The sequence below is a fragment of the Grammomys surdaster genome, unplaced genomic scaffold (genome assembly GCF_004785775.1).
Source record: "Grammomys surdaster isolate TR1022 unplaced genomic scaffold, NIH_TR_1.0 126035, whole genome shotgun sequence".
Lineage (NCBI taxonomy): Eukaryota > Metazoa > Chordata > Mammalia > Rodentia > Muridae > Grammomys > Grammomys surdaster.
The window spans coordinates 4,180,060-4,193,865 of record NW_021620848.1 but is presented as its reverse complement, the minus strand read 5'-3'; the positions used below and the strand labels follow the sequence as shown (position 1 = coordinate 4,193,865).

General features: G+C 48.8%; 1 protein-coding gene across 3 annotated transcripts in view; it reads right to left on the bottom strand.

The window, feature by feature from the left end:
• Window positions 1-13,806, bottom strand: part of Dennd1a (DENN domain containing 1A) — a 473,969-nt gene that overhangs the window by 16,180 nt on the left and 443,983 nt on the right. For 2 of the 3 annotated variants that reach the window (XM_028754699.1, XM_028754698.1), the window contains one exon: window positions 974-1,062. In XM_028754699.1, coding sequence (XP_028610532.1) covers window positions 974-1,062 — 89 coding nt within the window. Of the gene's footprint in view, window positions 1-973; window positions 1,063-6,722; window positions 6,780-13,806 lie in introns of all 3 variants that reach the window. The other variant, XM_028754700.1, reaches the window with a different exon arrangement.

Genomic DNA, 13,806 nt, shown 5'->3' with positions numbered 1-13,806 from the left:
AAACTTCAGGTATCCCCTCTTCAAAACCTCACATATCCAAGCATCTCCAGAAACACACATACACTTTTCTACTCTGGTGTTCTCCCTGAATGGTAAAGACCATTCAGGAAGGCTGGTTCTATAAAGCAGAGGATCATGGGAGAAACGAAGTGCACTGAGCTAGGCCACAGCCTGACATTTTGAAATCATTTTTCTATTTTGGCACCAGTTCTTTTCTTCCCTTCCACACAAAGAACAATTCCCCTCCCCTACCTCAGGCCTCAAACGAACCTAGGCCAAGATGGATCTGTGATATCTAAGGTATTTCTAAAGATATCCAAGGAAGCTGGTGAGTAGTTGAGCCTAGGGCTATGTGCACAGGACAAGGAGAAATAGTGTTTCTTCCTCCAGCTGTCTACAGCTTTTGACCCTGAAGGCTCTGTCTCCCCATCCATCTAACAGCCATTCAAGATGTGACCGAAGCTGGCTCTAGGCTGGGTCTCAGGGTGCCCAGCGGTATTCTAGGTCGGGAGGAGTTTCAAGGAAAGGCCTAAGAGCACAGGTGCTATGGCTGCAGAGGACCCAGGGTAAGGATGTCTTCTGGATAAGTTTAAGCCATAGAGACTTTGAAAGCAGCTGGCCTACAATGGGGGTTGGCCTTGCAGGGCAAGTAGCCTGTTTGACAAGGTAGCTTACTCTCACTTGTGGACTCTACATCTTCAGTGTAAGAGGACTGGGGCTTTCTTTGGAATGTGGCTGAGTGTCTTTGGGCCACACCACTCAAAGTAGAGCCCAGGATCCTGATGTGACAACAGAGGCTCAGACTCTGACACCAATGACCAAGCTCTGTTCCCTGTCTGGCCTCCTTATTTAACACCTGCTCAGGATCTCAAGAGAGCCTCCAAGAGGAAGGCTGGGCCTACATGCTTGGTCATCACAAAGCTCTGGTTCACTGGGTTCCTGGGGAGAGATGAGAGGGAGCAATAGTACTCACTGCTCAGGGCTTGAGACAGACGTCCTCCGGCCTTCCAAAGTCATGTTGCTCTTGGGTCTCTTGGCAACGTGTGGACGAGGCGGTCGTACCTGAAGATGGGTAAATCCCCAAGGAGTGAGTTATAAAGGCCCCACAGGTCCATGGTGACACATTTGGGTAGACAGCCCTGGGGTTGGTTACAGGTTCTCCATGTCTGGGCTACCATGGTCTGCTTGCTTATCATGGAAGCACCACCTCTTAACATACAGCATATATGGATATGCTCTCTGGAATTTAAGCCAGAAAGGCTCTTCTCATCTGCAGACCCAGAGGCCTCTCAGAGCTGACTGAGGTGTGAACAACATGGGAAGCAAATATTACCACCCTATTCATGGAATTTAGAAACCATGTGTAGAACAAAGAGGTTCCACTGACATTTGTTTGGGGAACACACACTCAAAATACTCTTTTACAAGTGAATTACAGTATACTTATTTTCCTCTCTAAAGGGAAGTGGGAAGCAACTGACAGCTCCACAGAGTACCCAGCTAAACCAACTTGCTTCTCAGGGTACTGTATGCCCTGTCTTCCAGTAGGGCTCAACTGGATGCTGCACAAAGCACAGCTTAGGAGTGGCAGTGGGCACACGAGGGCAGCAGGCAGCTTCGTACATTCACTTCCTACTACACTGTGGGTTATTCTGAGTTGCTACCTCTGAATACTACTGTGGAGCCACAGAGGAGAGGATGCCCCCTTCCTTGTCCCATCAGAGCCCGTTAGACTGTGAATTTCTAGGTACTCTTAGAGTGAGTCTCATTTGGTCTAATCAGTATTATGTGGCTTTATGTATGGTACCATCACCTCTGACCACTTCTAATGTCAAAGAGATTTGAGAAGGGAGCTGAGAATGTCTCTCTGTGACTCTTGCTGTTCATACAGATGAGCCAGCATTGGAGATTGCATAGGAAGCGTGCATTCTGTGCAGCTGCAATGAGACACTGGCTGATAAGACAGTGCACACACACCATTACCTACTCCCCTTCTTCAGAACAGGCCCCCCTGCCTCCCCCAGCAACTGGTGGGTGACAGAGAACAATGGCTTAGGAACAAGATTATAGAAGTTGGCTGCATACAAGACCAATCTTGATAGAGTCTCATGGAACCCTCAGGTCTGCGCACGTCTGACCAAACCAAAGATTTTCCTGTGGAGCGGCCAGTCTGAGCTCAGACTTCTTTGGCAAATCAGAGATGTGGTAAAGGCCAAGAACATTCCACAAAACATGCTGTCTTTTTCCACGGAGCTATTGTTAAGACTTAACCACAGGGTGTGGGTAACACACTGATATGAACATAGCACAGAGTGTGGGCTCCAGAAATGCCTGCCTGCTTCTTTGTGATGGAGATGCCCCCTTTTATCAGTAGCAAAAGGAAGGGAGGGAGGTGCCTGTAAGAAGATAGATTGCAGATAGTCTTAATCCTTTCAGCCATTCTGTGAGATAGCTGGTACATACTGGAGCCGCAGCAAGATCTGTAGACAGGCCAATGTTACTGTCTAGAATCTAACAGTGGTAAAACTGTTGTAGTTGTCATTGTTATTAGAAAGGTGCCTGGCACCCAATAGACATTTGGTCAACATTTGCCAAATAAATACATGGCTATATCTGTTGCCATTCTCATACGGAGTTGGTTTCCTCAGCAAGGCCCCTTAGATCCCGAGACTCTGTCTGCAAAGGAGGAAAATGCAGCTGGGTGGAAGAGCTCTCCTGCCCTTGCCAGGGACCTGGGGACTGAGTTCAGGAAGGTCAGACATTATGGCCTGTCAGCTTGTCCCACACAGGGCTGCTCCTTACTACAATGAAGACAGGTTAAGAATGTGAACTTGCTACTGAAATGGGGGGATTAAGTTTGTGGCAACTTCAACTGAACTTGCAACGTGGTGAAACATGGGGAAAAAGAACAACAGAGCTAATTAGACGAGCAGAGCTGTCAGAGTGCTGCTGAATGGCTCAGCGCCAACAAACAAAAGGAAGGGGTTGGCAATCAGCAGGATCGATGGAGGAGACTGCTTCATTAGGGATGATAAAACAGACAGAGGAGGGAGAGGAGCGAGGGGTGAGGGAGGGTGGGAAAGACACAACGGACCAGAGACAGTCACCCCTGTGGTTACAGACCCACCCAGAGTCACACATTCCTCACTGGTGTAGGATTATCATTACAGACAAACACCCAAACGCACCAGGGCTCGGAGACCGCAGTGTATATACAGTTATACAGTCTCACCAACAGACATCCACAAAGGCATGCATAAGAAGTAATGGTGCGTGCTTGTGCGCTCTCTCTCTCTCTCTCTCTCTCTCTCTCTCTCTCTCTCTCTCTCTCTCTTTCTCTTACACACACACACACACACACACACACACACACACACACACACACACACACACCATGCAGTGGCAAGCCACAACCAGGCCTAGACACACACAGGCAACTGGTTTAATCAAAGACAATGCAGACAAACCCCAGTGTATTTCAGCAGCAGCACCACCTCTCTTTTGGGGTGCTTAGGAAAAAGGTGAAGCCTGGGTGGAGGGAAAACCACTCTCACACACAACAAGGGCTGGCCCACCATTGCTAAGATCTCGGCAGCACCAGGGGAGAGAATGCTAAACAGGGCTTTCCAGATCTGTTCGGGGGACTAGAGGGGAAAGTTGGGAAGCCAGCCAATTCCCCACTGGATTCAAAACCTGAGAAATCTAAGTCGGCAGGGTTAAGTGTGTATTGAATACAAAAGCACCAAGTACATTTGATTTTAATGGTGAGCAAGAAATAATAAATAAAACGCTTATAGAGTGCTTCATGTGGGCCCATGGTGGCCTGCCTCTCCCTTCTCCCTGGTGGCTCCAGCCACTGCCCTTCAGCCAGGAGACACCAGAATGATTTTCTTTTGCTCTTTCTTTCCCCTTATTAAGAAGATCCCTCAGATTCTCTGGTCACAGCCAAGCTCCAGCCACAGGTGCTGGGCTACACAATCCCTCTTGTCAAGGCTGAGTGCCTACTATCCCATGGCTTTGCCACCCAGGCCAGCAGGTGCTGTGCTTAGCCATGTTTATAGCCAGTATAGCCAGTAACCTGGCAAATCCTGACATGGAATCATGTCAGGCTGTCCTCTCTGTGGCCCTTAGGAGTTCCATGATCCAGGTCTCCCTAGTTTCTTTCCACCAAGTGTGGACTGGTATCTATGGGACATACTGGGATGAATGCATCCAGAATAAATAATAGTCCCCGTGATCTGGGGGCCCTGGGCCCCATATAACACATCTTCTAGCCTCCTAGTCTGTCTCTCAGTGGCTATGCTTGCAGAAGAAGGAGAGCCCAAGAACATGGCCAGCGAGTCACCTCTTGCCCTGGCTAGGGGCAGAGGCAGATGCTACCCAGTCTCCTTTTGGAACAACATTGCTTCTTCAAGTTTTCATTTGCTTGGGCACCCTACAGTTTACCCAGTCCCACAATAGTAAGACTAAATTCACAAGAGCTGTCTTTAGTACTTGAGTTTTTCTCAGAGAACTACCATGTCTTGAATCACATTAAACCCCTGGCTGTCCTGGAGTCCAGGCCTTTAAAGTTGCCTGGAGCTCCCTACCAGCTGCTACCTATGGCTGCCAAAATCTATCTGTTGCGATCTTGAGAGATGGTAGGTTTGGTCTCAAAGGCCAGCTGGTCTCTCACTATCTCTGTAGTTGGCTATGAGCTAGGGAAATGGCATCTGCCTTCTGTGGGGTGGAAGAAGAACAAATGAGCTATGGATGAGATATGGAGTACCTAGCTCAGTCCTGGGCACGTTCGGGGTGCTTATACTTCCCAACTCTTATCCCTGCCATGACAGAATGCTTCCCAGAGACCTCACAGGAAGTCCATCTGGCCAGAGCTCAGTTAATTTTTTTCCAACTGAAGTCTCTGTCCCAGTCCTGTGTGCTGAGCTCATCTCATTTCCATAGAGACAGAGTCTTAGGGAACTGGGGACACCAGAAGAACCTACATTTCTCCATTTCTACAGTTTGGTGATCCTTGGTAAGGGTTAAGCTATCAGAAGTCTTTTCTGAAATGGGTGACCACAATACTTAGTACACAGCACTACTGTGAGGCCCAGGTGGGACGAGGCTCCCTCACACGGCTCAGTGCTGTAAGATCCCAGGCAAACAACAGCTTTTGATAAGCTGGGCCATTACTTAGAAGTGGCAAGGTGGAAAGCCTGTAGAGAAAATGCCTTCCAACGGTCATCCATGCTCACCTTCACAGAAGGCCATCGTGAGTGAGGCCGGATAGAAAAAAGAGGAGGGTGGGCCACACAGCTTCAGTCCTTGCCCAATGTCATACACCCTCAGCATTCCAGTCTAGTTCCGATGAATCGCCAATCCACACTTCGAAGGTTTGTACTGAAACATGTGCTATATTATATGAGGCTTCACCCAGAAGTGTTTCCTGTCCCCCAAAGTGTATCTTTTTGCTGATTGTTCCTTCCTTCATTCCGATGACAGGGAGTAGAAAATTCCAACCCGTTGGCAGCTATGCCTCCTGGGGTTTTGTGTTGATCACATTTTTATAGGGGCACTGAGTGGCTCTACCACCTCATATGGCTGGATGGTAGATTCCCAGCTTATAGATGGAGCTATTTAAATTCCCCTTCCCTAACCCAAACCTTTAACTTCTGTATTCAATGGGGAAGAGGAAGAAACAGAACCACAGGACATCTGACATTTACCCAGACACTAGCTACACAATGGATGCTGGGTATATAAACCATGGATTCAAACAGACATCTGGCTTAGGCTTATCCTGGCATAGCATGATCTTTGTGCCTTCATAAGATGGCTTTGGAGGGATGCACTGGGAAAGGCCTCCACACTAGTTTTTGAGGTTTCTGACTATAGACCCCTGTGCCTGGGCATGGCTGTCTCGGACATTAGACTGGTAATCCTTCCCTTTGAAGTAGCCCCATTGAAACATACTAGTAGGTCTCTCACTCTGATAAAGTTATGTCCCAGTATGGACAAGGTCTGTGTACATGGGAAAAGAAGCTCACAGATGCTCAGCACTGATGCCAGAGTCAAACCAAGGACCCTGCTCATGTTAGGCAAACATTCTTTCACTGGGCCACATCTCCAGCCAAGGAATTTCTCTTTAAAGCACACAGGCTTTTCTCCATGTCCTACTCTGTTCACAGGTGTTGGCTGGTTGGTACTGGACTTTGTTCTGTTTTCCTAGCCTTCCTTAGTACTTTTTGTGGGTAGGCATCTCTCCTTGTGAAGCTTAGCAGGGGACAGTACCTGTATCTATTTAACAGGGCACTATGTTTTCTGCTCTTGGGAAGATACAGCAAAAGATATTTTCCAACCAAGACCTAGGGGGAATAAGACCCCCGCTGTCAGACTGTGGCTTCCTCTGTGAGGAAGAGGCATTTGCAGTGAGCCATTAAAGCTCAGTGGCTAGAAATACAGCTCTCCCTGGGAGATTCGCTTAAATGATGCGAAGCTGCACACAGCAGCCTGGCTACCCACGGCTACAGCCTGCAAGTCATTGAGATGATTCAGAAAAAGGAGAGAGAAGCCCAGAATATGCAAGTTCCAGCTCATGCCACATAGCGAGGGAAGCTGAAAAACCCATTTCCCAGTTTCCTTGTGCCAGGCAGGAGAGTCCACACTCTCGAGGTTTAGTGAGGCCAGGGGAGTGGGGACAGGCAGGGTTAGATGGGGAGAGCACGCCACCGGCTACTCACGGGCCTTGAGCGCTGGATCTTGGGAGGCGGTGGCCGAGTGGGATGGAGTCTTTGTTGCTGCATTAAAGTGGAAACTTAAAACATCAGTTCACACTGAGATGGCCCTATGCATCTCTACACATGGCCTGGGAAAAAGTCTTGAGGTATCCACACTAGAGCCTGGAGTCTGTGGGGTACCTTCTGCTCCTTACCCACACTGCCCTGGCCTCCCTCCGCTAACTTTCTAGTCTTGGCCTCCTCTCTGGCCTGGATCATCATAAATGTCTCTCAGCAGGATTCCTTGCTCTGATCTTCAATTTCTTCTCAGGTCAGGGAGACTTTGTAAACTGCAGCGATATGACATACCACACCACACCACACCACACCACACCACACCACACCACACCACACCCACTTTCAATGATGTTCCTGACCTCAGCTGGGATGCCTAGATTCCACTAGCAGCAGATCTTTCCCAAAGTTCAACTCATGCCCAACGTGGGAAGACCTTCAAGGGACACTGGGCTCAGATGCCCCACTTCCTAACTGCCCCTAGAGGAGGAGTGACCTCCCTATTTTGATTGGCCAGGCAAATGTGGTCTTGACCTTCAAGGCCCAGTACAGATCAGATGCTGTCTCCAGTACTGTAAGTGCACAGGGCCTCTGTTGACATGTGACTGGCTTATAGCAGAACATCTGGACCCCTAGCCTCATTCCAAACAGTCTATTTCTCGGAGGGATCTATTGCTGTGCCTACAGGAGGTTGAATGGGACTTGGGGAGCGAGGAGTCTGCTTTGCTGAACAAACACAATTTGAAGAACACATTGCTTGGCTTTGACAGTCAGGATGTGGATCAACAGTGGGCTAACTTCTTAGCTTTCCTCATGAAACTTTATCTCAACAGCCTGACAACATGTCTTGAATACAAGTAAGAAAAGGCAGGCAGAGCAAGGGACAGAAAGAATCTAAGTTCAAGACTGAGGACCTCAAGTGGGCTCTCATCCATTAAGTCACTTAATTCACAAAGGTATGTCACCATCTGATAATGACTATGCCAGCAATGGCCAGCACAGGAGCCAATGCCCATATGTGGACACTTGGCACCAAGATGTACTGAAAGTGTGGAACATACACTAGATTTTAGAGACTTAGAAAAGAATGTAAACCATCACATTACTAATTTTTATACTGATTTCATGTTGATGGCAACATTTTGGGAACTTTGGGTGAAATACGTTATTAAAATTAACCCTCCTTGTTCCATTTACTCCTTATGTGCCTTACTCAGAATTCCCCATGTGATTCAGAGGTATGGCTTACATTACGTGTTTTCTCAGCCAGTACTGACGGGGACCTCACTTGGTATGGTCTCTGCACCTGACCCCTAGAAGGCTGGGCCTATATGGCAGGCATCCCTGTAGCCTGAGGGTCTTGGTAGAGCAACAGTCAGGGAGCAGGTGTGGGTGGAAGATGAACTGTGGTTTCCCTGATCTTCAGTCATGAGCTAGACAATGGCTAAGCTGCCTGGTGTCCCTTCTGTACTTGGTAATGTTGCCTAGTCAGATGGGCATAGCTGCCATGTTTCTTCCTCTTCATAACTTATAGGCAGTGTAAAGGACAGAAGGGCACAGAGCTTCTAAGTCACTTCTAAGGAAGAGGAGGATGAAGAAGGTGCATGGGTTCTCTCAGGCCAGGTGACCCGTCTCGACCCTGCCGCCTCTCCTGCTTCTTTCATGTCTGGAGTTGTACTGCTGTATAACCACCTTGTCTTTTCCCATGGTCCTCACCCCATGTCACCTTTAGCCTGTGTTATTTCCATTCCTGCTGGTGGCAGAGGGCTCAGCAGGCAGCCTCTGGGGTTAGATAGCTTTAGACTGAACCCCAGCTACCTGCTTACTCCCCATGGGCCATGACATAACTACTTCAAGCTTCCCTGCCCCTATCTAAGCAGCATGGGCATCCACATCTCTACGCTAGAGGGCTGTTAGAAAGGGTTAGTGAGATCTTGAATATTCCTGGCCGTGGATACCAGCAGCTGCCACTGTTATCAGGTTTCCCCCACTTCCAGCCTCCCCTCCCTCAACCCATCTTCTGTGCCTGAAGAAATAAAAAATAAAAAGCATGTCCAATCATTCTTCTTGCCATCTTAAGTCATCCCAGTGGAAGGTGGCTATCTCTGGAGGCGTCTCTTTGAAGAGTCTCCTGAGAAACTGGCCCTGTGAGGTGTACTGTCCAATGGGAGCTAGTATTCTCTGGCCACTTCTGGAGACTTACCTTGTTTGTCAGCACAGCCAGAGCTGCTGTGATGTGCAAACAAACAACTCCACCAAACAGCACCAACCTAGAAACTTCTTTAAAGGTTGCATCCTATTTTTTTTTTCCAAGACAGGGTTTCTTTGTGTGGCTTTCCCTGTCTTGGAACTAGCTCTGTAGATCAGGCTAGTCTTGAACTCATAAAGATCTACCTGCCTCTGCCTCCCGAGTGCTGCGATTAAAGGCATGTACCATTACTGCCTGGCTCACCCGAAATTCTTTACAACAGATTCTCCTTCCATGTGCTGGTTCTTTTACAGCTGAACTTATAAGGGAGTGGGACAATAGCTTGGTAGCCACACCTAGCCTAGAAGCTAGCAGGACTGAGAGGGAATTTAAAGATGCCAAGAAGGGATAATGCAAACAGCTGTCCTGACAAGACCAGATAGATGAAAACAAAGCCCAACCTAAGTAACCAAGAACAGGAGCCCTGCTGCCCCTCTGAAATCAGTTTTCCCTGCAGGTTATCATCACTGAGGAAAGCGCTCCAGGGGAGCTACATGTGAGAGACAGGTGCACACACCAATCTGAAGCACACTGCTGTGGGAACACAGGCCAGGGCCACTTTCCCAGGGTGGCTGCTAGGAGGAGAATGAAGTGCTCAGGGCTGTGCATTAAAGTCCCCTGGGGCTAAGGGAGAAGGAAGGGGGTGGTAGCACCAATTATCAGGGCACTCTGCCACCATGTATATGGGACTCTGGGGACCAGTGGGAAGCACACAGGCGTCTGAAGGACTGACAGAAGACTGACTGCAGTGTCGAGCAGTCTTTCTTGGGCTTCTGATTTGATTAGTGGGGTGCCCTCCTGATTCTTCACAGAGGCCAGGCTCCAACCAGGCTAGCTTGGTGGACCTTGGGTCTCAGTGTCCTCATCTCTGAGTACAAGCACTGCAGGGCAGAAGAAGGCTTCTGCCTCCTGTGGAAGAAGTGGCAGGACTCCTGGGCTGTGGTGGCTGCAGCTGCCCAAATATCCCTGGACGAATGTCCCAGCGGACAAGGATGGGCATGAGGAAGTGCTGAGAACAGGCTGTATGGGGTGAATGAATGGTTGTAGTTCAGGTGGGAAGAGGGGACAAAGAAAAGCAGGAAAAGATGAATGCAGAAAAACACATTGCTGTCCAGAAGTCAGCTTCAGTGGGAAGGAACCATGGATTGGGGGAACACGGCTCAAGAGCAGCATGAGCTGGGGGCTCAAGGAGACTAAAGAGTTGGGCAGGGTTAGTGAGAGGCATTACCATGAACTGGAGCTCTTGGAACCCCTGCACCACTGGCTGTGGCTCCCTGAAAGCAGCTTACGGTACAGAGCCACTGTGGGACCTGCTCACAGGGAACAGAAGTGAGAAGCAGAGATCCACTCACTGCCCCCACTGGCATGGAACATGATTCTGAAGCAATGTGGGCACAGGCCTCTTAATTTCAAGTTCACATTCTCATGGTCACAATGGGAGGCCAGAAAGGCTGTGACACAGAGCAGAACAGGGCCAGGTGGGGCATAGCAATCACATCGTATGTGAACCTTCACACTCTGATGATGGACACAAGCTTTGGGGATCACTGGCTAAGAGTTTTGTTAATGGTGCACTTGACACTTCCTCAGCTGGGCTACTGCAAGAAGGGTGGAGGCTGGAGGTCCTGAAGGTCGGTCAGCACAGCATACCTGCCTTCCCAAAGACCACACGTTGGAAGGGCTCTTCCCCTGGATGCTGACAGAACAGCTATGTAGGGCTAAGGCTCCTGGAAGAACAAGACAGTACATTCCCTCCAGCAGTGGATACTCCAGTGAGATCTGACTTCCATCAGGGAAAAAGTCTTTGTGGGGCAAACACACAAGAAATAGTCTTTGGGTTAGGAGGACTGTCATCTTCACAGCTCTGCTTCTAGGCAATCAGAATTGGGCTCTGGACATGGGTGTATATTAGGTCTCAGCTGACCACTCTGGAGCTATAAGCAACTCCATTGTCAGACCACTGTTGTGTGCACTGCAAGAGCATAATTAGAGTCATGAGAGGCTCAGGGTGGAGTCTGAGGATGAGACAGGGCCACCCAATTGTACATTCCTGTCATATTCTCAGGTCTTTCTGGAAAAATCCTGGGCACACAAGGATCTTGGTTTTCCAAGGTATGGGCTGTCAGCTAGGCAGGCTCTGTTGAAGGACACTGGACTTTAGATATAATCAAAGAATTTCTACCTTGGTTCTGCCTTTTGAGTCCTGTAGTTCCTGGTGAAGTAAGGCAGAGGTTTATTTCTAGTTGAGAGGCAGAAAACAGAGGCCCAGAGGGGTTACATTACTGATATGAGGTCACATGGCAGCAAGAATCAAGGCAGGCATTCTTAGTCCAATGACTGTTCTATTTTTGTCCAATTGAGTTTCCCAAGTCATCTGGAACCCCCTTGTCCCATCCGGGTTAGGGATGTGTGCCTTAAGAGAAAACATTGACAGCAGGTGACCATTGTCTTTCCCTTCGTTTCCAATCATTCACCAGATAGCGGAGCCTATGCTGTACTAGACGCAGGGTCCATGGGAGGCTGAGTCAGTCACAAGGCAGAAGGAACACAGGAACTATCCTTTTTACCAGATGTGGGTGGTAGAGACTTTGGGTGTATGGTACAGGGGAGCCACAGTGCTCCAGGAAGAGGAGAGTTAGGCTGAATATGCAGATGTGTCAAGCTTAGACTTGGAGGGACTGGTGGGAGTGAAACACAAGAGAGCCTTGAGCTAAGAAGGGTGGCTTTTCTTCCAGTCTAGTGGGAGAGGTGCAGTCAGAACACAAGAAACTTTGGTGTTCTTGGAGCATAAAATGGATAGGAAGCCAAATGTTCCTCTTTAGGCATGGAGGTCTGCCCAACTTCTAGTTCTCGAAGATGTGAACTCAAGAGTAGGGAGGTCTGAAAGTATGATTAGCACAGAGGTCCCAAAGAAGAGCAGGACTCTGTGGCCTTTGTCAGTATTGGCCTGGCCCTGGGTATTTCTCTGTCAGCTGTGTGGGCCAGGTAAGTATGCTCATTGGATATGAAGTCCACATTTACATGGACAGCATCTGATTTGCAGTTAATTTGTTGATGCAGCAAAACACATTGTTTCGAAAAGGTCAGGGGGGAAGTGGCACTGGAATATCAACTTAATTACCTGGGCGGCACGGATGAGTGGGCATCCTGCGCATGGGTATGGGATAGAAAATGTTCATTTGCTAGGGGGTCGACAGCATAGTGTACATGAGAAAGGAGGGGGGCATCTCAGATGTCTGGGGAGCAGCTTCTGTCATGGGCATTGGCTGCCAATCTGGCACATTCGCTACCTCAGAGAGTCTTCCACAGGGAGTGAGGGCTCTGCTTTGGATTCCATAGCTGAGGGGATTTGAGGTCTTGCATAGGGACAGCCAGAGAAGCAGGAGACAGGCCTGCAGAAGAGGGTCACTATCTTAAGACAATTATTGGCTGTTTGTGGGGAGTTTTATGATGTCTACACTGGGATAGGGGCTGTTTAAGAATGGACATGAAATCCCTCCATCCTTAATGGATGACCATTCTAGGACTAACCCTTTAATGTCCTTATGAGGTAAAAGTCACATTTCACTGTGGAGAAAAAAGGGACACAAAAGGATATTAATTGTTAGTTAGGAAGCTGGGTAGTCACTGAGGTCAAGGAAGACAAACGCTTGATGAAACCCAAGGGCTATGCATGCCAAGCTTGGGGGGTACAAGGGAGAGGGAGAAGAAATAATTTTCCCTGGGAGGATATTTGGAGAGGAAGTTCTGCCAGAAAAGGTGGGCATGACCAGTGGAGCAGCTGCCTGTGAGAACTGGTCTCCAAGGCTGGTCCTAAAGATGACCTCAATCATTTCTGGGCTATTTGTGAGTTGCATCGTTCCTTCCCCACAGACCTCATCTGGCTCTGTCGAAGAGGCTGAGGGGAAGCTGGATGGGGCCCAGGTTTCTCAGTTTGTCCTGGGAATGTGCTGGGAAGAGAGCAGGCGTGAAAGAATTCACAATTACACTCTGTTGCTATTTAACGAGGGAAGAGTTCACCTGGTTAATTTTCCTGGCTAGTATTCACATCAATACTCTGACCTGTGTGTGAAGCAGACCCTGTTGGGAGGGGAAGACAAAGCTTTCTATGGCTTACAAAGGGTCTCTGGGCCAGGAGCAAGGCTCTGCTACTCTTTGGGACTGGAAATCTGCTATTATGCAAGGTATGGAAATAAAAGAGGGCTTCTTTTGATATGCCTCCAAAAGGGAGTGTATTGAAGTGATATTTTTGTGGAGTGTTTCCTTTGAAATGCCCAACCAGCTCTCGGAGGCATGGCTCTCTTCTGTCCCCCAACTCCTGTCATTATTTCCAGTTCTCTTTACCCAGCCACGACTGAGCTGATCCTGCTTGCTGGGGAGGATCAAATGCTTGTCTCTGCTTCAGAGTTTCAGCCAGGCCAGCTGGAGCATACCAGGCCCTGGTGAGGTGTTCTGGACCCGAGAGGCTTAGCAGGACATGAGAAAGAAGTGGGGGATCCTTGGTCCCAAAGCGTTTGCAGAGGTAACAAGCTCTTGTCTTGTGGATATTCTTGCAAAAATGTTAAACAGGAAGGACACTGACCTCATAGCTGAGGATACAGTGGCCATCTGCTTGCTGAGAGCCTTCCCACACAACATGGTAGGAAGGGGCTCTCTGTAGAAGAGAAGTTGGGAGTTAGGAGCTCCCTTGAAGGGCTAGGAGTACCCAGAACGTGCCAGTGGTGGAACAGCCTGGGATGAAGGCTCTGCCTGAGTCCTATTGTATAGGCAGGGAAACAGACGTCG